General features: G+C 31.6%; 3 protein-coding genes across 3 annotated transcripts in view; 2 read left to right on the top strand and 1 right to left on the bottom strand.

The window, feature by feature from the left end:
- LOC143071070 (NBAS subunit of NRZ tethering complex-like) overlaps window positions 1-4,231 on the top strand; it is a 156,436-nt gene extending 152,205 nt beyond the window's left edge. The window contains exons 49-53 of the mRNA XM_076245145.1: window positions 117-203; window positions 1,319-1,461; window positions 2,520-2,646; window positions 3,171-3,299; window positions 3,904-4,231. Of these exons, the coding sequence (XP_076101260.1) occupies window positions 117-203; window positions 1,319-1,461; window positions 2,520-2,646; window positions 3,171-3,299; window positions 3,904-4,191 (774 nt within the window). The 3' untranslated portion in view covers window positions 4,192-4,231. The remainder of the gene's footprint in view (window positions 1-116; window positions 204-1,318; window positions 1,462-2,519; window positions 2,647-3,170; window positions 3,300-3,903) is intronic.
- A 6,628-nt stretch (window positions 4,232-10,859) lies between these two features.
- On the top strand, window positions 10,860-17,846 carry LOC143071068 (NBAS subunit of NRZ tethering complex-like). Its single transcript, XM_076245144.1, has 10 exons — window positions 10,860-10,871; window positions 11,218-11,346; window positions 12,969-13,032; window positions 13,174-13,223; window positions 13,736-13,879; window positions 14,280-14,452; window positions 14,743-14,812; window positions 16,247-16,372; window positions 17,053-17,201; window positions 17,828-17,846. Exons 1-10 carry the CDS (start codon window positions 10,860-10,862, stop codon window positions 17,844-17,846), a joined length of 936 nt encoding a protein of 311 aa, XP_076101259.1.
- Window positions 17,847-22,086: 4,240 nt separating this feature from the next.
- LOC143072683 (uncharacterized) lies at window positions 22,087-24,000 on the bottom strand. Its single transcript, XM_076247754.1, has one exon. The coding sequence runs from the start codon at window positions 23,944-23,946 to the stop codon at window positions 22,237-22,239; it is 1,710 nt and encodes a 569-aa protein (XP_076103869.1). The 5' UTR covers window positions 23,947-24,000; the 3' UTR covers window positions 22,087-22,236.
- Window positions 24,001-24,268: the final 268 nt, after the last annotated feature.

Below are 24,268 nucleotides of genomic sequence, written 5' to 3'. Positions count from 1 at the left end.
GTCTTTTGTATAATAACAAGATTTTGAATGATGTTTCAGTAGGATATTAACCATCAGTCATTGTACATGTTCATCTAATCTTGCCAAATAATCTGTAAATGCCTTTTTTTTTACAGAGTTTCCAATTAAGTGAGGAAGATTTAGTTTTATTGACATTATACAGAACTGAGGCTGTTGTCAAGGCAACATGGTCTGATACACAGGTATGTAATAAGGAGTTAAGAGTACATGTACTTGTGTATCATCATACATGTAATTCTTTCGGCGGGAGTCCAAATCTCCCGCTTTTCAGACCCTCTACCGCCCCTTCCTTTAAAATTTGAAATCTTCCGCTTTTTGAAAATGTCAACCTCGTATAATTTTCAGTCCACAATTTTGTTTACAAAAAATCGATAGGGACAGAGAAGATGATATGGGAAAAGTTCGAGAAAAAGGGAAGTTTCCTGTTGTGTCAAAAGGTAAAATAAGGTCATAAAATAGGTACAATCAGCCTGAAGTGTTTAGGATTAAACTGTATATACAACAATAAATTAAAGATAATAGGCAATTACCTGGTAATCAACTAGCTACATGTAGTTTAAGACACAAGGGTCAAGACCATGCTTACTACACTTCATGCATAGCTGACTATGGTGACCCTTATGACTTGACCAAACTTATATAGACAGCTACCAACCAGCAAGCCTAAAACTCCTCATCTTCTATTTTTATCAAGTAAAAATGGATATGCAGGTGTTTAAAGGTATGGAATTATTGTTCTTTTAACAAAACAAAAGGAAGTAATGCAGTTTAAACACACAAAAAAACCATTGCATACGTTGATAAAAAGGTTGAAAAAAAATCTCCAGTTATGAGATCCAGCTGAAAATTTCCAAATCTCCATTTGTGGCTTGACAACTCTGTCACATGTCTGTATCATATCCCCACCAAGTTATGGTCTTTGTATGTAAGTTGACAATAACCAGCTTCAGATTAATCTATTATTCAAAAAGAAAACACCTTTTCGTAGAATTAATGCACTTTTCAAATGACTCTTTTCTGAAAAAATAATGCTTGTGGTAGAGCAATAATTTGCTTAATGGGAACACTTAATATAGAATCAATTCACTATAACCATGCATCCATCATTCTAAATGAAAAAAACTTATCAGTAGATTCATCCCATTTATTGTTTAACCTTGGGATACCTTGCTACTGATCAGTTAGTTGGTAGTTTAATTTTTTTTTTAAATGAACGATCCTGTTGATAATATCAGAATCTATATTATGAAGAGGAAAAAAAACACATGTTAAAGACTTATTTATCTTGATTTTGCAGCTTAAAGAAGGTGATATCAATACAGACAAGGCAAGATATCAGCTGTTTTTACAATTATTGTCCAAGAGTTCTAATTACAATCATTTTAATTCTATATGTGACTTACTACAACTATGGCCTCCGCTTAAAGCTGCAAGTAGCAGGTGAGTGGAATTAAATGGGTACAATGTAATGCTACTAAAGCAAAGTAAATGCTAAATATTATGTAATCTCTTTATGTGCAAGAGACCTGTTATGTAATCTCTTTATGTGCAAGAGACCTGTTATGTAATCTCTTTATGTGCAAGAGACCTGTTATGTAATTTCTTTATGTGCAAGAGACCTGTTATGTAATCTATTTATGTGCAAGAGACCTGTTATGTAATCTATTTATGTGCAAGAGACCTGTTATACATTGACACCCTTCCTGTATGGGAAACAAGTATTCTTGACAATGTTTTTCGTAACACCCTTGCTGTGACAACAAACTGTAAACAATAGGCAAAAGAAATATGTTATTTTAGTCTATAAGAAGGTATTTTATGGAGATTATTAAACTATCCAAAACATCTAGGTGCTCCGCAGTCTTTTTTAAACAACCAAATATACAACCATTTATTTACTGTCAATAATTACATTAGATGTATGTTTCATTATAATACTTTATTCTGATTGGCTAACTGCACATCACATGTTATTCCTTAAGCAATTGCATTACTCAATAAAACTTTTCATTCGTGATAACACGTGATCCCACAATAAAGTGCACAGGTGAATTAAATAAAAAAAAATTATAAAATTTGTGTTTTCATGATTATAGCTAAGAAATATAATTATAAGTATTGAATGTTTATTTTTGTGCATTCAATTCTTAAATGAAGAAATATTTTCATTATTGCAAAACTGTGATGATATAGGTTTCACAAATATAAAACTTGCCATTATTTGTATGTGACATTTCCTAAAATCATAAAAGTGGCAATATTTTCCTCAATTTTTTCATTTTTTCAATAAACGCAATATTAAACAAGCTATGCACTCTGAATTAACAGCAGTTGTGCATTTATAAATTTACGATTCATCTTACAATTGAAATCCATGCAAATTACCTCCAGTATGTATAAAAATTGACGAATCCAATTGGGTGTTTTATCATCATTGCATCACTATTGTTGTAAGAAATTAGGTTACCTAAAAGATGACTTATTTATATCTATTTCAGTGACCATGAACAAAATGTTTGGGTAAACATATTTTGTGCTATGATAAACACCTCAGATTCTAAGACTGTATCATTGGTGGTAACAAAGTTCAGAACTATTTGTGATAGTGTTAAACTGGGTATAAAGGTTAGTGTTTATTTTAGTAGAATAAAAGTATTATTCTTAAAGACTATCATGCTGTAAAAAATCTATAAAAATCTGTTTTGATTTAATCTAATTTAAAATACCTCAGTATTTTATCATGCCAGTAACTTTTATAGCTTTTAGTATGAGGAAGGCTTATTGTTGAAGGCCATACAGTGCTGTATCATATTACCTCTTTTTACTTTAATGGTCAGTCTTACCTCCCTTTATCAAAGAGACAGAACATGCAAACCTATGTTGCTTAATAGCCATCGTCTTTAACCAAGTTTTATACCTAATATGGTGGGTGATGCATACATAGAAAGTGTCTTTTATTATGTTTAAGCACCAGATCTTTTTATACAATACAATGATAGTTGAGGTTTGGAGTTACCAATAGAAATTGAAAAGATTTATGATTGTCTTTTAAGTGTTGTAAAAAGTACAGGATTTTCCAAAAGATATAATCAAGTGACTTTTAGCTTCCATAAAATGAAAAATTTATACATGTTTTATACTTTTTTTAGTGTGTAAGACATGTGTATAACAAGATGATAGAAAAGAAATACACAATAGAAGGAGTGAAGTTTGTATTGTTATCCACACATAAAGACATGTTGTCGGCTGCTGTCACAGAACTGGCAGCTCTTGATGAGGTAAAGTGTATTTATTTTTGGATGATCTAAATCTAATTTTATTTGGAAGAGAATATTCATGCCTTGGAACATTAAACCATTTACCTTTTCAATTCACAATTTGGACTCCTGTTGCAGGATTATAACCATGAATATAGTCTTAAAACAGGATTTTGCGACAATCACCACAAATAATTTTGTGGGTCCCTGATTTTATAACTTTTTATAAGGGAGACAACCAGAACAGCAATAATAAGCTTATCAAAATAGATATTTCCTGAGGTCTCATTGTAATTCCCTGATAAAAGGGGCATTGTTAACATGCAAAGATTTTGAACTGGTATAGGAATTTTGAGCGGTATTCCTCTTTCTGTATGTTTCAACTTTTTAAAAAAGATGCTCAGAAAAAACTGTTGAGTACATAAAGCAGCATTCGATGTAAATAGAGGTTAAAAATTAAAAACCAGTTTTTAGTCACTTTATTGTTTGCACCATAGAAAGCATCCATTAATGATGCCAAACAATGTAGATAGCCGTACAGATAGAGAAAGAAGTATACACAATTAGCATTTTATTTGGTTAAATTCATATGTGTATTTATTTTAATGTTTATGTTTAATTTTAGGCAAAAGATGATGAAGAGTTGTTTGATCTCCTGTTAAAGAGAAGTCTTCTGCCACAAATTGTTAATACAGTTTATTACAAACCTGTGATTGGTTATCTGTTAGTCAATCAGAATGTGGAGGAACAATCACATGACAATATGTTATTGAAAACAGTAGCCAATCAGCTTAATGACAATGGATTCAAAGCAGAGGCTGGTTCTTTAATGTTGCAATCTAGATCAGCACATTCAATGCTTCAGACTTTTGGTTCTGCATTGGGAGCTGTAGGGAAATGGCTCAAACATTAATGTTGTATTAAGTTTATTATCAATAAAATGCTCAAGATAATTCTCTTTTTTTTCTTCCAATGTTTGTTAAAATAAGTAATTTTATTTTGTCTCCTTTACCAAGTTGCAAAGGTGAGATTTAGGCGTGCTGTTTCTGGCAGATTCAGCAGTTTATTACAGATTGTAATTATTAAAGTCCATTTTAAGGGGAGCCACTAATAGTATGATATTTAATAAGCAGTTGTTTTAGCATTGACACATCTCATTTCTTTGGAGATTTTTAAGTCTTTCCCCCTCAATAATGCATAGTTTACAAATTAGGTCAGTATAAGATAGGCCACTAATTGCAAGTCAATCATATATGAAATGCAGTTAAATAGGCATTGACACATGTCGTTTCAATTGAGATTTTTTGGCCCATTTCTTCACTCATTGTTCATTGACTTTAAAATTAGCAAAGTCTATATTTCAAAGTTTGTGATAAGGTCAGTTTAATGGAAACCACTTTTGTAAAACAGTTATATTGTTAAACAGTTGTATAAGCATCAGAACATTTCGTTTCAATAGAGATTTGTTTGGTTCTGCACCTTCAAAATTGGTATTTGCTGCAGCTCAAATAAACATGTGGCATTAAGGAGCAAGAGTAAAGACTGGTCGGCCACAGATTCGTTGGTCAATGTTAAGTTTTTGTGGATTTGTCTATCCTCAGATACTATAAGCATAAGGTAACTATATTTGGTGTATGGAATGATATACATCTCTTTCTAGCAGGTTTTTTCAAAACTTGAACTCATTTTCACAGATCATTGGTCAATGTTAAGTTTTTTTGGTTTTGTCAGTTTATCCGATTCCATGAGCAATAGGTCAACTCTATTTGTTGTGAAGAATGATGTCTGCCAGGGTTTATCTGGACTTGACCGCATTTTCATAGTTCATTGTTCAATGTTGACTTTTCATGGTTATGTCTTTTTTGTCAATATTATAAGCAAAAGGTCAATTATATTGGTGTGTGGAAGGATGACCTTGGCCTCATTTTTATACTTCATTGATCAATGTACAGTACACCTTTATTGCAAGTTTTGAAGCATGCACAAATGCAAAATAAATTATAATGCTTCTGCATAGTAAATGCTATGTTCAGTAAGTTATATGGGTATTATCTAAGTTTCTCTTTTGACAATTAAGGTATAAGTATGTAAAACGCAGGAATGCAAAAAATTCAACCATTTAAAAGTTTTATTTAATTTTTTAGAAGACAGAACACTTGGAAGCATATCTGACCCTGACCTTATTTTCATAGTTCATTGTTCAATGTTGAATTTTCATGATTATGTCTTTTTTGTCAATACTACATGTAATAGCAATACTGGTAGGTCAAATATATTGGTTTGTGGAGGGATTGTATGGTGCACATGTTGTCTAGCAGGGTAAATCTGACCTTGGCCTCATTATTTTGCTTCATTGATCAGAAGTATAAGTATGTAAAAAGCAACAAAGCAACAAATTCTTTCAATTAAAATTTTTATTTCATTTCTTATAAGACGGAACACTTGGAAGCATACAACATAATACATATCACTGACTTAAAAGCTTGTATAAAATAATGAGTCGAGTATGTTCACACGAGGTATAAATGTACAAAAAAACATGTAAATATATTATGACAAATATAGGATTATAAATAGGAATGATGCAACCAATGAATTTTTGAAATACATGAGATACTTTCTAAAAAAAATGCATACTGGTGTATGATTCAAAATACTGTTGTATTTCCTATAGGATTAGAATATGGTATCCACACTATCTTTAAAACTGACATTTTTGGTTTCAAGTTCAAAAGACACATTATATGCGAGACACTTCGGAAATATTTTAATTTGTTAAAATTTGCATGAGAACAAAATTTGGGTTTTAAATTCAGGGCATCTCATAAGAAAAACGTTTTACCGGTATCATGTCTTTCAGGAACATTATAAAAAACCTCTTACAATTCATAAAAATTCATGCATTGACTGTCTGGAAATATATCATATTAAACTGGCCTGTTTCTGTTGTTCGTTACAATCATTTATAACAAATAATTAGACACATTTAAATATCTTGAAAAACATTCATAATATAACATTCAATATGATGTGTTTTGGTCTTCAATTCTTTTTAATTTCTGGATATAATACCCATTTGAGATGGGATATCCCAAATGATCACTTGTAAGTTGCCTAGATTTGGAAATAAAAAAGGTGGAAAGGTCATAATTAATTTATTATACCTTTAATGTCACAAAAACAAACAAGAAATGGGACAATTAACAATGTCAATGAATAACAAACATGATCATGACCAAAGACATACAAAGTCCACTAAAAAACCTCTGATGAAGCAAGATAAAACCTTTCCAAAAAATGGGCAAAAATTTTGTTTAAGAGTTGACCAGATTTTGCTCTACAAGTGGTACCTTTTACATGGGACATATAAGACAAAAACCTTATTATGTTGAAATTAAGTTGAATAATGCTATCCCCAAACGAAAATTGTTTTGTCAAAACACACACTTTCTCAGAATTCCTGGCTTCAAATATCAGCAGTGTCTTAATGTTATTAAAGAATTTAAAGCCAGCTGAAATTGCCTTAGTCATTTGATGGTTATAATACAATTATTATTCTATTCTTAGAGAGATTGTGATTTAAAAGACATGACCGCTTTCATTTTACATACAAATATTTGTCAGATTTAGAACATGGAATAATCTGCACTTCATTTATTTATTTAAATATAACTTGTTTTTATACTGGCAGTGCAACAACATCATAATAATGCCCAATGTATCCAACATATTCCATGATAATTTTCCTTTTAAACAAGCAATATCACCATGACAATTTTACACCTTTTAAAAAAGAAAAATACTGAGGAAAAATACAACTTGACAAATAATTTGCCCTACAATGAACTTGCAGTAAACAAGCCTTCTTCGTTAAAAGAGTATAAATGGCTTACATTATTAAGCAAACATTTCTATAATTTACTCTCTGCAATTGCAAAAGCTTTCCTCACAGTTCATGATATATCACTATAAAAAACCAATACAATCCCCTAACCGTTACGTTGCCTTTTTATGATGGACAAATAAAAGTCACCCTTTGGACGATTTTCTCTCCATTTTCTTTCTTCGCAGGTTTTGCAACATTTGACCTTGACAAACATTTTATTACAATGTCCCATACGCCGTAAAGCACGACATACTTTATAACTCATAAGTGTGTTTTTTCAACTCTGAAAGATAATAAAGAGAATTGTACTAAGTTGAAGTATTTTTACTACCCATATGAACATATTAAATTGGTTATTGTAAATAAAGCCAAACTGGCAGCATTATTAGTCATAAAACAATCACTGAAAATATCTTACACAAAATATCTTTTATTTCAAGTCATATGAAAGGAGTGACTGGTGAAAAAGACTGTTATGCCAATTCTTGAACCAATGCTTAAAAATATCATAAACCTTGTCTTCTTTGCACAATTTTTTCATTTTCTCACATCATTTTCGCATAATCCCCCAAAAAATCAAATACATAATAAAATGCGGCTGGAACATGCTCTCTGCTTAAACCACATGGTAACTAAACCCCGGATGAAATAACAAGGGGAGGCAAATCTAGCACACGGCGTTGTAAATTAGGTGCAATGAGAGTTGCCTCCCATTGTATGCAATCGTCAAAAAAAATATTTAAATCGACCAGTGTTGTTGTGAAAATATGGCAGCTAATTAATGGTCGTGTTTTGAAGCTGACGTTTACCGATTGTGACTTTGTCACCTTTGTAAACACTCAACAAAGAAGCATGGATATTCAGGTAAGCATTTGTATAACATGTACAGAAAGGTATAGTTTATTTCAACGACGGAGGAATGTTTACATTGGTTTTCCCCTTCACACTTGCATATTGTGAATCACCAGATTTTTACGAGAAAGGCCACTCTGCATACAGAAAATGTTTGTTTACAGACAAGAGAAGCCAGAGATAGAGGCCATGTATCTTTACTGGGCAGACTAACATCAGTAACACAAAGTAAGTAGATAATAAAGTATAAGGCTCCTTGTTTTCCAGGTTTTTTCCATTGTTTTTCATGAGGAACAGTCATGATGAAAAACAGGAATTGCTGTTCGTTTGAAATTTTTTCCTTAATTCATGCTAGAAGTACATGTATATCTAATGGGGAATGAATTTCACAAGACTTTGCGAGATTAATGGATTTTGGTAGCGTCTGACTGAAAAACTACAGGAATTGCTCAATAAATTAACCTGGCACATAATATTAATCACAAACAAATACAAGTTTTATCATAAAGTAGATATATTTTGTCATATAAAATTACCAAAATAAGTGTGATTTATTTGATGTGAAGTATTTCATAATTTGTTTGAATTTGGGAATGCAATCGGCACCATTTACTTATTGCCCTATTTGCATTCTGTCTTCTTCGGTAACAAAATGAATGCAATTATAACAAATTTGAATTGACAGATTACAAGTTTGACATAGTAGCATTACTTACCACATCTTCTTATATCTATTTCAATTAAAAATTCAAGATCATGGGTACAAACTCTGTTAAGGATGCTGATCTCTAGATCAAATGTTAAATGTCTTCCACAATTATAATATTGTATATGTCCAAAAAGAAAAATATTATTAATATATTCTTATCTTAATTTTAGGAAGTATTTGGACATTTTTGAGAATTCTTGGAATACCAATCATGTAAGTCAGTATTGTAATGTTTGAAATAATTGTTCATAGACTATGAAGGTTTTTGAATGTAAATATAAAAAGAATGTTTGTAATGACTGCCGATGAAAAAACTCCCCTCAAGAGACCAACAGACATAGATATTGGTTGTTTTAGACATTTCATACCCATTTAGGAAATATTTTTGAAATCAGACACACTAAAGTACTGAATAACCAATTGATAATACGAGTTATGTAAATGAAAATATCAGGACAGATTACGAAAATGTTATTGATTTATTTCTTTCAATTGATACAATTGTATGAAATTATATTCTATGTTAATTGTTTTCATAAAAATATTTGAAACAATTGGGTTTTTTTTATCATTGTTACACAACATTAGAACTTGCAGCTTTCATGACAAACATCAAATGTGGTTCCAGTTGTATTGAACTTTTTAAAGACAAAAAGGGCGAAATTATACAAGTATTTATATTAGATCTCAAGCTATAAATCACCCAGTGCCTCTGTAAACAATCACAGATTGGTTGTGTACCTAGTCTTTGAAACTATCACATATGATATGGTATATATATATGTTTTGTTCAAAAACACAAACTGACTCACTAATTATCTCCCTTTCATTTTATTGAATGTGTAAAAACAATGTATTATATCTGACAAAAAAGCCAAAATAGTTCTGTTGAATAATTTCTTAAATTGAACATACAAAATTATCTATAAGCAGGTTTCTTCTTCTATCACTCACAGATTGGTTATAGTGAATAATAATTTGAAAAATATCTATTTGTAAACTAAGAATGCTTTTTTATGATATTTGTTGTTTATAAAAAAAAGAATTAACTGCAGGTCAGCAGAGTTATTGGTTGTCAACTATCATGGAAGACTGAAAAGCTACCTGGTTGATAGGGACAAAGGTTTCCAAGCACGACATCACTTCCTGTTCAACCATCAGTACCCTTTAGGGATAAGTTTTATTGTGTACTATGAGTCAGCTAAAATTCTATTGGTGGGAGGGCTTGGAATGCAGACAGAGATTGCACTGAGTCGATCAATGGAAGAAGGTGTGACAGCGTGGAGAATTTTATCTGATTATCCTTATTATAAGATGGTGACGGATTATAAACAAGATTTAAAACAGGTACTTATAAAATAATAATTGGAAACAAGGGGAAAAAGGATAACAGTTTTTTTAAAGAAAAGTTTTATTTAAATGTCTTACAAGAAATATTTCGATTTGAATTTAAGGTTATTCTGTTCAGTTTTAGAATAGATTTATTCTGTTCCTCAATTTTGTTCATTTTATGAAGTTTTCAAAACAAACAAAAAATTCTTTTCTGAAACTTCAGATGAAATTGTGAGTGATATTTGTTCTGTTCTTAAATAATGGAATAATATTTATATATTTTCCCACGATTGATTCTTTGCATATCTTATTTTGTAATTGAAAATCTTATTAAAGTAAGTGACTATTTTTACTACAGGCTCAGCAAAAAAGAACCTTGATGAAAAGACTGAAATCTGTAAATGGTATCTTCAAAAGGAGACCCCATGTTCAGGTAAATAATAATATTATGTCGTGTTCACTTTTGAAAGCTTTTATGCTGTGAGATAATCAACATTATCTAAAGTAAACTAGATTTGTCTCATTGACTTATATCAATACTTTCATCTACATTTTCTTGTCTGAGTAGTCAATCTACAGAATGAACTAAAAAAAGGTGCAGATGGTCAGTTATGTGTGAATCTTAAAACTTTAGAAATAAGGATATTAAGTAGGTGTGAATAAATCCCACCACCAATCATTATCCCACCACCTAAAATTGTAAACATCTGCAGGTTATATAAGAAAAACAAAGCTTTTTAAACAGCATACATATTTAATTGTAAACTCTATAACATTTTGTAGACACAAAGAAATATCATGAATGTCTATTCTGGTTAGCATGGTTTATTATCACATTGAAATTTTCCTTATTTTTTTCTTTTTTTTTAAAGAATTTGACTGAAATATTTGCATGTCTAAAAATAGTTACATTTTTCATTGAATAACTTTCTTGAAATAATTGTGTTGTAAAAATGATAAACAGATGTAACCTGCCTAATCCAACACCCTGAGTACTCCAACATCCTGCTTTAACCGACACATTTTCATGGTCCCAAAATATGCCTATCCTTGCAGAAAAAAACCTGAGTATTCCAACACCCTGCTTAATCCAACATTTTTTTTCTGGTCCCCTAGTGTGTTTGATAACACAGGTTACACTGTATACCATATTTTTGTAGGATGGAGTATTTAAACTGTGTATTTCACCAGATGACAAGTTAGTGGTAGGATTACATTACTCTGGGAAGCTGACCATCTGGAGACTACCATCACTGAAACTTTACCATTGCTGGGGACTTGAGGAGCAGGTACAATATCTGATTTAAGTTAATAATTGTAATTGCAATTTATTACATTTTCTGGTGTTGCAGATACAGATAATTTCATTGTTAACTTTTACTTGATTCTTTTGTTTGATTATATTTATAGAGACAAAAAAATAAACCAAATTGTTGTGCTTCTTTCGCTTTGTGAATAAACCCATGCTCTAAATCCACTAAAATTTGTTTGCACATGCATATATTAACTACTGCAGAATAATGAATTTTATCAAATTGACATGCATTTACTGTGAAAGTACTTTTATTCTTGGGGTACCAATTTTCGTGGTTTTCGTGGATGACTTTATACAACCATTGTCCAAATCAAGGCATGGAAAGATCCCCATCGGTAGGTTTGACTACTGATATTATCTACATTAGAGAATATATTGTATAACGCTAAATCTGAGAATACTTTAAAAGCCTTTCAAAGGCAAGATATTCATACAAGACGAGACATGACAATAGCAGTCACAGAACTACAACCGCATGCAGGATTATACCCATTTAATCTTTATAACCTAAACTGTACAACTTTTGATCTTTTAATTCTCATGTAAAATTTTTTTGATCGATGAAAGTCAGATTTCCGGTATTGATATGCTAGTAGGATAAAGTGTTCATTTTATATCCTAATAGTTCTCGTATACATGGGAAATAATAATGTCATGCTGGGCTTGATTTTGATAAGAATTATTTGACAATTCAAGATACGTTTATAGCATTTGTTTATGTAACTGTTTTCTTTAGGTGGCATGTTTATGGCCTAATAAACACCTTTGATGTTCTTTAATCTGTTGATCACTTTATCATGGATTAATTAGTGTTATCACTACGATTTACACGGGTCAATGTTTACTTTGCAATTTCCTTCAATCAAGACTTTTTGTAACCTTCGTTACTAAAGGCTTTAATTTTTTTTTTTTTTAGAAAACTAAATTCCACGAATTTAAAAACCCACGAACATGTAAATATCGCTCAAACCACGAAAATTGATACCCACGAATTAAAGTACTTTCACAGTAATATATTTCATTAACTTAAAACACTTCCAAACTCTTAAATGATGCACATGATGTTACTAATTTATTTATTATGACTGTAATGTGTTGCTATTCGAAATTGACATATTTGACCTAGATACGACAACCCGACAACTGTTAATGATGGCTGTTCAAAACTCCTCCCTCTAAAAAAATCACATTGCCAGTCGATTGCTTGGTTATAAACAAAAAGGAAGGTTCATGGAAGAGCCTATACTAACGCTCTAAACTTATACACATCGGACTTAAAAATTACCTTAATTGTCCTAATCAGAATGGATATAATTGATGCAAGCTATATTTTATTGTACTTTTAACATGGGAAGCCATTTTTTTCGTGTTATTTTAGCCCTCACTATTGCTCCGGCAAAAATAAAGTATAGCTTGCATCAATTATTTCTTAACTATTTAGCTTTTTTCATAAAATACACACAAAAAAACCATTGTGTTTCTTCGAAAAATGAAAAATATTGTGATGTAAAATTAGTAATGTTAATTAAAATCATATATTGGTTTTTTTTTTTATAAAAAACAAGAAAGTGTTTATTGATAATTTTGCTTTTGTAGCCTAATTTTGATGAGATTAGTCCAGAGTTTACAGACAATCCACAGCGAGGGAAGACTCTAAAAGGTGAGTTGTTTTTCTAATGAAATTTTTAAACAAAATTCATGTAAAAGAGTTAAAAGTACAAAAATGTATTCATGTTTAGTCTAGTTTAATAAATGGATTACCATTTGTTTTGTATTACTAAGTATGATTATTTCTTTTTAGATTTGGTTCCATGTAAAAATCTAGTAGATGTGAATTGGTGGGATAGTAAGGTAAAATATAACCACGTATTACATGCTAAAGTTTTCCACTTTCTCTAAAAATAGATTTTTTTTAAAAACTGTATGAATAGTGAGGTAAATATAATCAGGTTTTACATGCAAAAGTTTCCCACTTTGGCTCAACATCGATCTTATGTTTTTTTTAATTGTAACTAAAAATGTTTTAAACATTAATATGACATACTTTTAAGGTCTTTAGTATCTGTAAATTTTTTTTCTACATTTAATTCTTTGAATTATTTCAATAAATTGATAATTAATTGCAAAAAACAAATGCCCATTCTATAAAAAAATCTATATTCACTCAATATTTAATCCTAGCCGGCTTAGAAAGGTTTAGACAGTGGAAGATCTTTATAGCCGATCAAGGTTGTTAAACAAGCCCATAGTAGTTACAGGAAAGGAAAATGTAGCAAAATTAATTATATTCAGGTAGTTGATATGACAAAGGAATAGGGTTATATTATTTTCACATCCTATGCTAAGGTTTATTCTTGTTTCAGTCACTTATTCTGTCTCGTTGTACTGGTTCAGTGACAGTTTCATCAACAAAGACTTTGAAGAATTTACTAGGAACCTCTCCGGAATGGTTTGAACCATCATCCCGTGTGACTGGGGTTCATCATGATGGATTTCTAGGATTAGAGGTAAAGTTGACACATTTACTTTAGTTGTACAGTGCATTTATTTTTATACCAGGTTTTGTTAATTTTGCTCGCTTAGCTTGAAATTATGAACGTTCAAGCTTGGCATTATTTTCTTACTGACACATATACACCTTATCCCTATTTGTCTGCCATTACTGGACATCACAAAGGTTCCTGTAAAATTTTGATGTCATTATACAAAATATATGACGCCACAATGGAAAGGTGATTGTTGTATGGGAGTTGGAAGTGGGACAGATTCTTGGGTCAACCTGTAATAGCGATAAGGTGTATTCTAGTTCAAGATCTTTCTAGGAAGAAGGAACAATTTTATTTTGCACTATCTGAATTTAAGTCTATACGCAATTCCTATAATAAAGGTACAATTTTTTCCTTGAAGGTTGAATGTGTGTTCCCTCAGAAAAGAAGACTTGGTGATACAACTGAAGAAGAATTTGAAGACAGTGATGATGAAGACACTTCTTTTGTTTCCAAGACAACCAAACTAACAAAAGATGTCCTTTATTATGTTACAGACATGGAAAGATTTCAACCACCAAGAAAAAGACCAAAGTAGGATTAATAGATGTTCAGAAATCAGAAATAAAGTGTTAACATCATTAATATATATTATGGCACAAACAAAAGTATTTTGAAAACTAAAAATTAATTCAAAGTAGCATAATTAAGTTATTACAAAAATAGTTGATCAAACTTAATAGTCATAGCATTATACAAATGCTAAGGAAGAACAGTGATCTATTGATGAGTTCAGATGTAATTGGTGTATTTTTGTATTAGGTTAGATGTACAGATAATTTTTTAACAATTACTTTTTTGTCATTTTTCATTATTTATTTCAGAATAATTAACAGAACATACAGACTTGTGTGTCTCAAATCAACGACCACAGAAGAATTGTATACTAGAAAGGTGAATGAAAATTGACATCAAAATTAATCATATAAATGTAGTAAAGATAGGATTTTAGACATAACCCCAGTGGAAGATATATATATATCTGTGTTCATTGCATTGTACAGTAAAACCTGTATAAACCGACTATGATAAAGGGCGGGTTTGGACAGTGAGCTGGTTTATTCAGGTTTCCGTTTTGACCGGAAGTTAATGACTTATGAAGTCCGATATTTTGCATGTAAAAGTTCTCTCTGTCAGATTGTTAATTATTTCTGATAAATTAAAATTCATTTTTCATTGTTTGCATTTGCATCATAATACTCGCGTTGTTTGGATTGTGAGACGAGAATTTCGATTTTCTTCCATGATTGTTAATATGAAACGTTGGAATGCCATGGCCGATTAAAAAGCCAGAATATTATCAAACGTAATTTCATCACTATCGAAACGTTGTCGTACAGAGTACAACACCCATTGATTGTTGCCATCCGGGTGTTTTTCATTATCAAGGTCATGTGTTTAGGGGTTAACAACAGGGAACCCAGGATTTCAAAATCACGATGTAAATTGCTTACCCCAGGATTTTTAAAATTTGTTCATCCAAGTTACAACGTAAGTTCAATCCGAGATATATTCGATGTGTCTTTTCGTTTAATTGACATGTTTATAAAGTTTTCATAAATAATACAGCTCACTCCTGTACGATTGTCAGTTCACAGTTTAACACCTGACTAATTGATTATCCCGAAAAGCCATATTGTATAAATAAATATGTTTTGATTGCATATCGATTTTAAAATTAATTAGACAAACCAGGTTTGACAGGTAATAATTAATGTAATTAAGAGTATTGGGACTGCATAATAAGACCGGATATCGGAATACACAGGGTCCGGTTTACAAAGGGTATTTTAACAAAGCCTTTGAAGGGGAAAAAATGGGACTTTAATTTTCGGCCGGAATGGACAGGAAACCGGTTTATTCAGGGTCCGGTTTAATCAGGTTTGACTGTAACATTGATATCTATGTTTACAAGATCCCCATGAAACATATTGTAGGTTTGAAATTTTATAATCAAAGGGAAAACTTGTATAAAAAAAAATGTGAATATGACCTATCCATGCAACTAAACTTAATTAATAGGGTCAGTCGATTCAATGTATAAGTATTTTAAACATTCTTATCAAGGATACATATATGAAAGAAGACCAATTCTATTCCTCTTTTGACTTATTGATTGCAATGGATTAACAGCCCCCTTTTACCCCCATTAACACTGTTGTTCAATTGGTTTGGCTGGAAATTAAAAAAAAAAAAACTTTAATATTTTCAGTTAGTCTAAACTTTCTATTGTTGCTTTTCCTCAAGTTTATGAATATTTACTTGTAGTTACATATTTGCTGCATGTAGATGTGTTCTATTAATTACACATCAATTTATTTTTTTCAGATTGACCATGAAGAGTATGGAGAGGCATTAGAGCTGGCTAAAGCTTACAGTCTAGATACAGATAGAGTATACCAGAGACAATGGAAGAAATCTGATGTATCTATTGCATCTATTCAAGATTATTTGGTGAGAACATCAATTATTTTATGAATAAAAGATTTTAAAGGATAACAGAAGTTATCAACAATATTGGACAGTACAAATATAACATGTCTATAGTCCAACAACTGACTCCTCTGGAAAAATTTACAAACAAAGACAAACATCAAGAAACAACACAGGGTCCAGATAACCTGGTTTGGTTTACATACAAAATGTGTTGGGGTTAAAACCTGTTTTTTGTGCACACAAACCTTCTTTTGTATTTCTAGACACCAAGAAAACACACTATAAAAAACATGAACAGTGCAGCTTCCAACAGGATGATCACTAACTAATACAAGAAAATATAAAAATACATGTACACATATTTGGAAACCAGGGTCAAATGTACCTTACTGCAGGAACCAATGATTTACAGCTGTTGTGGTTGGATGATATTTGTTTGGTATTTATTAGTTTATTCCTGTATTAAAGGGGTTTGCTAAAATGTCTGCCATTGCAAAGCCATGTGAAAGGAACTGAAAAAAATACTGTAGTTGAACTTTATGAACAGGACAACATTTTAAGATGTGAGATCCTCTCTTTTTTGTAAACATTTTTGTTGTTTTCTGGCTTCTTCTTTTCTGTGATCAGTAACGAAATCTAACATGAAACATTTTTGTTTATTGGAAATTCATGTAAGAGAAATTATTGTACTATTTCAGAGTAAGATTAAGAAAAGATCGTGGGTTTTCCATGAATGTATAGAAAGAATTCCTTACAACATAGATGCCATGAGAGAATTGTTAGAGTTTGGACTTAAAGGGACAGATTTACAGGCATTGTTGAAAAGGGGGAGGATGGAGGAAGGAAGGTCAATTTACATTTACATCAAAACGGTTCATTTTCTTTGATTTTTTTATAAATTCAGAGGTGGCAGTGTTACTCACAACAGTGTACACTATTTGTGTAAATCTTTATATTTTATAAGGTAAAAGATCTGGATCCTGCATACTTTTGTATGCAAATACCTTATGTTTTGAAGTTTCTGTCTGTCATATGTCCACTGACCTTGACTTCATTTTCATTGTTCAGTGCCTGTTTTTTTTTTGTCATAGGAATTTCTCACTTATTATGAGTAATAGAATAACGAAATTTGGTATATGTGTTCCTTGTAATGTCTTAATATCCAAATGACATTGTTCACCCTGACCTCAACCTCATTTCATGGATCAGTGAGGAAGATTTCACCCTGACCTCAACCTCATTTCATGGATCAGTGAGGAAGATATAAGATTGGTGGTCAAGTCAGTATCTCAGATACTATAAGTTATAAGTCAACTCTATTTGGTGTATAGAAATTGTAAAATGTACATATCAGACTGGCTTGTTTCATCTGACCTTGACCTTTATTTCAGGGTTCAATGAACTATGTTTAGCTTTTTGTGGTTTGGTCTATTTCTCAGGTACTTAAAGCAATAGAGTAACTGTATTTTGTAGATGGAATGATTATAGGTAGTAGACTTCAGCAGGTCGAGAACTCTAGATTTTCTGACGTCAAAATATATTTGCATAGTAATTTCCAAAACACAAGGCCAATATGGCCTTGAAAAACTGACTAATCGACTCAATGAACTACAATGCATTGTGGGCTACTACGAGTAAACTACTACATAAAACACGTGGAATTAGTGGGAAAACAGTCAATTGATATATTGTCTGGGACTCTCATTACCAAAGTTTTTATTCTACAAATATATTTAATGTAAAATATATAACGTAATGTTCAATTTGCATGCTCAGATTAAAAAAAATATTGTTTATTGGCTTCACGATTCGACTTTCTTTTTCGCCTTGCAAAAGTAGTTGAACCGGTTTTGTGCATTGTTATGAATTGAACCTGCATTAATTTCACGACATGACACAGTGAAATATCCAATGAAGTGACCACTGTCCAGTAAGAAAATCATTTGAGCTCTTTGAAACATGTATAATGTCATTGTAAAATCATTTCTGCCTAGAAAAACACGAAACTATCATTGAAACACTTCTTTCTGTACTGAATGTGTATTTTTTTTTATCAGGACCTGAACTAATAGTAAGAACATCATAATATTCATTATGCTAAAAAGAAGTGTTATGAAAGCGGCAGGGGCAGGTCCAGCCATTTTAAAAAGGGGGGTCCTAACCCTGGACAAAAGGGGAGGGGGTTTCAACTACATGTCCCCATCCAAATGCACTGATCGTCCAAAAAAAGCGGGTCCATCCCCCGAAACCCCCGCCCCCTGGATCCACCACTGAGTGGGTACGGTATATAGCTCAATACATTTTTTATAGTTTCATCCATCGATAATATCCGTTTGTTGCTAATTTTATCACAAAATATACCTCAGAGGTTTTTTTATCGTTCAGCTGCTGTCCTGTTGACATATGTAAAATATCTCCAATATTAAAAGTCTCTGGATCATAGTGGGTGCCATATTACCTATTTTTTTCTTCTAAAACGTGCTTTGTATATAGAAAAAAGAAGATGAGGTATGAGTGCCAAATGAGATATCTTTCCAACAAAGACATAATTTAGTAAAGTAAGCAGTCATAGGTCCAATGCTGAAAAGTAAGCTATTAATGACCCAAAAATTACTTGTGTAAAACAATCCAAACAAAAAAAAAAAACCAGCCCAATTAAATATATAAAAGGACAAGAAATCTATCCCATAAAAAAAAAAATATTGTATAGGAGCCTGTATTTCAGTGCTTGTCGTTTGTTTATCGTTCATTTTTTTTATATAATTAAGGCCGTTAGTTTTCTCGTTTGAATTGTTTTACATTGTCATATCAGAGACTTTTATAGCTGACTATGCGGTATGGGCTTAGCTCATTGTTGAAGGACGTACGGTGATCTATAAATGTTAATTTCTGTGTCATTTTGGTCTCTTGTGGACAGCTGTCTCATTGGCAATCATACCACATCTTCTTTTTTATTATAGATCCAAGGCTGCAATTTTCACAAAACATATCAAATTTTCCACCTTGTCGCACATACATATGGATAAAATCATTACAGGCTTATTTCCTAATGCATGTGGAGCAAAACTTTGGTTAGCTTGCTTGCTTTGTTTGTATATTGTACAAAATATCAAATATACAAGTTAAACTATGCCTATATATATAAATATATATTGTGTAAAGATGTCAATCTTATTTTCAAAGCTTGTATAAACAACTATACAAACAAAGCAAGCAAGCCAACCAAAGTTTTACTTTGCAGGTTTAAGAAATCAGCTGTAATGATTCTATTCAGTTTGGCAAATGTCCGAGCCCGTTCAAAAACAAACAAACTGAAACTACAGTTGCTGACTTCACTACCTTAAAAAAAAAGGGAACAGTTTGGAAGTCCCATATACTGAAATGTGACCAACATAAATACTTACAGATTTGTTAACACTACCATGTATGTAAATATTTCTTCGCCTTTTTTACGAACACAAAATTCAAGGATCCCACATTTGCCTTTAATTATCTACACGAACATTGCTGTACTCTTGAATATCAGCACCGGCTGTTATCGACGGCTTACTTTACACCAGTAAATTTGTCTCATGGGTAATTGTGTTTTTTCGCTGTTGTTTCGTTGCTTCTGGTGGACAAATACATGAAATCTCTGTGCCATCATCAAACATGTTAATGGCTATATATCGGGTAATTCAAACCATTTTTTCTTCGCATAGAAAAAACTCTTCGTTAATCTGAGCATGGAAGTAATACTTTATATCACGAATTATAAATGAGGATACACAAAATGAAAAACAAAGCGAAATTGTGAATCCCGCATTGCACGAAAAAATGGGTTGTATTGAGTAAATAACATGTGTTGTTGGTTGATTGTAAACACGTAGTAGTCCATCATGCATTGCGACTCGTTTAGTGGATTGGTCAAAAATATAGGTAAAAATAATTTGCGTCACATGTAAATAAACAATTACATGTGCGAAAACATAAGTATGCTAATTTATGCATTTCCATATAAGGTAGTGGTCCCGACCTGTTCAGGGAGGTTTCATCTGACCTTGATCTCATTTTCATGGATCATTGTCAAAGTAAATTTTTAATGGTTTTGTCAGTTAATGATGGTCAGATACTATTGTTTTTGTTAAGAGGGTAGTCTATAGGTTTGTATGTACAACTTTTTGGGGATACTCAGTAAACACTCAATTTTACTTTAATGTTTTACGATTTTTTTTGCTACATGTAAAAGGTCTCACTTTGACTTTGAGATGAAGAACAGCAATAGAAGCACTGTTCCTTAGCTTTTTGTTTTGCGTTAACTGATTTTGTGTCATCTAACAATGCCCCATATCCTTTGTTTTTCTATTATATTAAAGGAGTTTGTTTCTCATGAGTAATTACGTTGTTCCTGCAGAACTTTCTGTTACATTACAAATAGACATGTGTCTACCCTAGGCCTGATAAGTGAAAGACCAGATGTTGTACAAATAAACTATCATAAATAAGGAAGCTTAGGTCATTACAAATATAGTCAACCAGTTCGGTGGAAATTTGAATACCTATGGGGACCATGGTGGTGAATTTGAAACTCAGTTATGAGATAGCTAATGAAAAAAAAGAAAACTTAAAAACCTGATTGAGTCACTTTTAAGATAGTACATAGATAACCAAAATAAAAGACCATGTGATAAATTGATGTATGAATGTTTTAGATAATGTACCCAAAAGTTAACAATGATTGTTCATTTGATCATACAATTTCTAATGTAGCTTAATTGGGAGTAGGTCATCAGGCCAGTCTTCAATATACCAAACCATCAATCCATGATGGTACAACTAACTAGCTTGAGCTTCATTTTGAGGCTGCTGCAAAATTTAATTGTTGGTGGGAAGATACCAAAGTTTTCAAGCTTATTACATGTATGAATGGTGCTGCTTTATTAATCTTTCATGAACCTGATATTGAAATAGATAATATCGCAGTATATTGTTATTGGATATTAACCAAAAGGTTAGCTCATGAAAACCTGAGATGTTTATATTTGACAATTTGATGATTGTACATGTATAGGTATCCCAGGCCTATCTTTACAGTAACTTGCCATACTGTGACTATAGCTATACCTGTTTATTTCTGTGTCATTTTGGTGTCTTGTCTCATTGACAATCATACCATATCTTTCTTTTGAATATAATGATATAATTTAATTTCGTATGTAACATGTCTTCTGATTGGCTGACAGTGTTTTGTTTATCAACTCATAGAAATAATTTTGTCATTTGAACGTGGATCAGAGTTTTTTTTCATGATTTACTCCGGTTTGAATGGAATTTAGAATTAAATTATAAGGAATGACTGTAATATTTTGTCTGTGTATTTGAAATAACGTCAAGGGATTATTCTGAATTTATGACATTTAAAAAGCACTTATTGACCATGTTTTAGAATCTCCTATTTTACAAATCAATGTAGAAATCATTGACTTGGCCTTTCACTGTGCTCTGAAATGTTGATCTTTTTTAGCTACAGAGTAAAAGTTAAGACAACAGACAACACTTGAAACTGCAGCTTGTATGCGTACAAAGATGTCTGTGTGGCAGGGTTTATCTGACCTTGATCTCATCATTATAATTCAATTTCAATTTTGATTACTGTAAAAGAATAAGCAGTCAAGACATATCAGCATGTACAATCTTGTTGGTGTGTAGCAATTCCTAATATACATTCCATTGTTACAAAAATAAAAGGAGCAATAAGTTATAGTCAGTTTTATTGTTGTTCAAATAAGGCTTTACAATTTCACGCAATTATTTTATGAATTTGAAATACAATTTATTTTCATAAAAGCAAGAAAACAAGAATTATATCAGTACAGGCTATGGAAGTAATTGAAATCAGTAAATCAGAATCCAGAAACAGAATATATTTTGGCTTCGTTGGGTTCATCTTCATATGTACTACAGCCTATGTACAGTGTGCCTGTACTGTCTATGTCGAAAGAGAATGGACACTCAATACCTAACTGATCCTTAGTGTTAAGGTAATGAATGCACTCTCCTGTAGTATTGAGGATATGAATCATGTGATGATGATCGTCTGTAACTATAATGTTGTCAGATTTTGTAGCCACCAAATCTTGAGGTTTAAAAGTTTGTTTTTTGTTTATATCTGGATTACCGGTGTATATCCATCTCACTCCATTAGTTTTATCCAATGCCACTATTCTACCTCTTTCTTCTTCATCTAGCATATCAATGACATAAACGTTATTGTCATTGTCTGTAGTTATTCTTCGTGGAAGAGTAAATATCAATTTCCCTTTGTTGTCAGTGTGATACACTTTTTCTTTTTCTCCATCCATACTCATCATGATAACTTGTCTTGGACCATTGACAGGGAAGAGTTTTGGTTGGTTCTCTCTTACACCCACTAAGATCTTATGGTCACTTGTTACATGGACACCAAGTGTTATTAAAGGATTTACACTGAACTTTGTTGTATTCACTTTACTGGTGCCACAGGAAAGTATTGTAAGGTTTGATTCGTTTGTAGATAGAAGTAGGTCACCTGATGGTAGTAATGCCATGTTGAATATGGTTGTCTTAAAAGTGTGCAAATCACATAATGATTCATTTGTTAATTTTAATTTATAGAGTTTATGGCTAGGTAAACCAGACAACAAAATACTTCCGTCATCACAAAAGACTAAATCGTAAACCATTGCTAGCTCTGTTTTGTATTGCTTTATCACTTTAAATTCAAATATCTTTTGGTCATCATCAGATTCCTTTAATTCTCCAAGGTAGAAATCTTGAACTACATTTTTACCTGGGACAAACTTAGGCAACTTTTTAAATTTAGGGTTGGCAGGTACTATTCTTTGTTGTCTTGACGTTTTCTCCTCCAAATATACGGTGAAAACTTGATTAGCAATATTTGAATTTAAGGCCTGGTTTAAATTCTTTCTCCTAAGGTCTAAATCTTTGTTGAGTTTCTGTGATCTATTTCGAGCATTATTCACTGATTGCATCAGTATTTCCTTTCTCTGATCAAGTTCTTTCAAAAGTTTATTGGTATGCTTTTCAACTTCATCCTTTAATATTTTTTCTCGGTTGAGAATATTCTGCTTTTCCAATTCATATTTGCGGTCTTCTGAAGATTTCAAAATTCCAAGTTCAGATAATACTTCTTCATTTTGATCCATTTTCTCTTCAATCTCAGAATTGAACGTTTTCATTGATTTCAATGTAAGTTGATATCCTTCAGCTAGTTCAACCATATTGTGTTTGTTATGAATTTTTGTTATACACAAAGGGCAGACAACTACTTCACAAGATTGACAAAATAAGAAACAGTTGTGTTCACTATGAATTCCACATTGAATGTTACTTAAATCTAGTTTATCCTTAATCTGTTGGTGGTGAGAAGAAATGTCCTTTATATCTATAATTATATGCTGGTCAGTTGATTTCACTTTTTTATGAAGTTTTTGACATTTTGTACACAAGAGAAAGTCACACAGTAAACATTTCCATTTGATGGCCTCTGATTCCTCACACATCTGACATAACATTGGAACTTGTCCTTTCTGAAATGATTTTGATAACGCCATTATGGCAATTTAGCTTAACAATTTTGTCTCTAAGTATAAGTGATACTTGATGACTTGATTATTTCGGTTATCAAAATAATATCCTGGTGTTTACTGTTTTATTACCTAAACAGATCAAGATAATTTTTATCTGTCAAGGTTATATGTAGTGCATGATATCTAGATATTTGAACAATGTATCTAATACTTTGTACCTCTCACACGTCCATTTAGCTAAATATTTAAATAAAGAAATTAGTATTAAAAGTAATTGTTGATTTTACGTTATAAAGATCATAATATTTCTGTCCTTTTTCTAGTCAACTTCACAGTGATTTATTTT

Source organism: Mytilus galloprovincialis, chromosome 4 (genome assembly GCF_965363235.1).
Source record: "Mytilus galloprovincialis chromosome 4, xbMytGall1.hap1.1, whole genome shotgun sequence".
NCBI classification, from domain to species: domain Eukaryota; kingdom Metazoa; phylum Mollusca; class Bivalvia; order Mytilida; family Mytilidae; genus Mytilus; species Mytilus galloprovincialis.
Note: the sequence above shows the minus strand (reverse complement) of the source record. Positions and strands in the feature narration are given on the sequence as shown.

Bases quoted from the DNA above. Each gene is read 5' to 3' on its own strand.
- LOC143071068 (XM_076245144.1), top strand. The intron at 13,880-14,279 runs GTAAAGTTGACA...TTTTCCTTGAAG, and splicing joins ATGGATTTCTAGGATTAGAG to GTTGAATGTGTGTTCCCTCA. The intron at 16,373-17,052 runs GTGAGAACATCA...GTACTATTTCAG, and splicing joins CATCTATTCAAGATTATTTG to AGTAAGATTAAGAAAAGATC.
- LOC143072683 (XM_076247754.1), bottom strand. From the start codon at position 23,946: ATGGCGTTATCAAAATCATTTCAGAAAGGACAAGTTCCAATGTTATGT.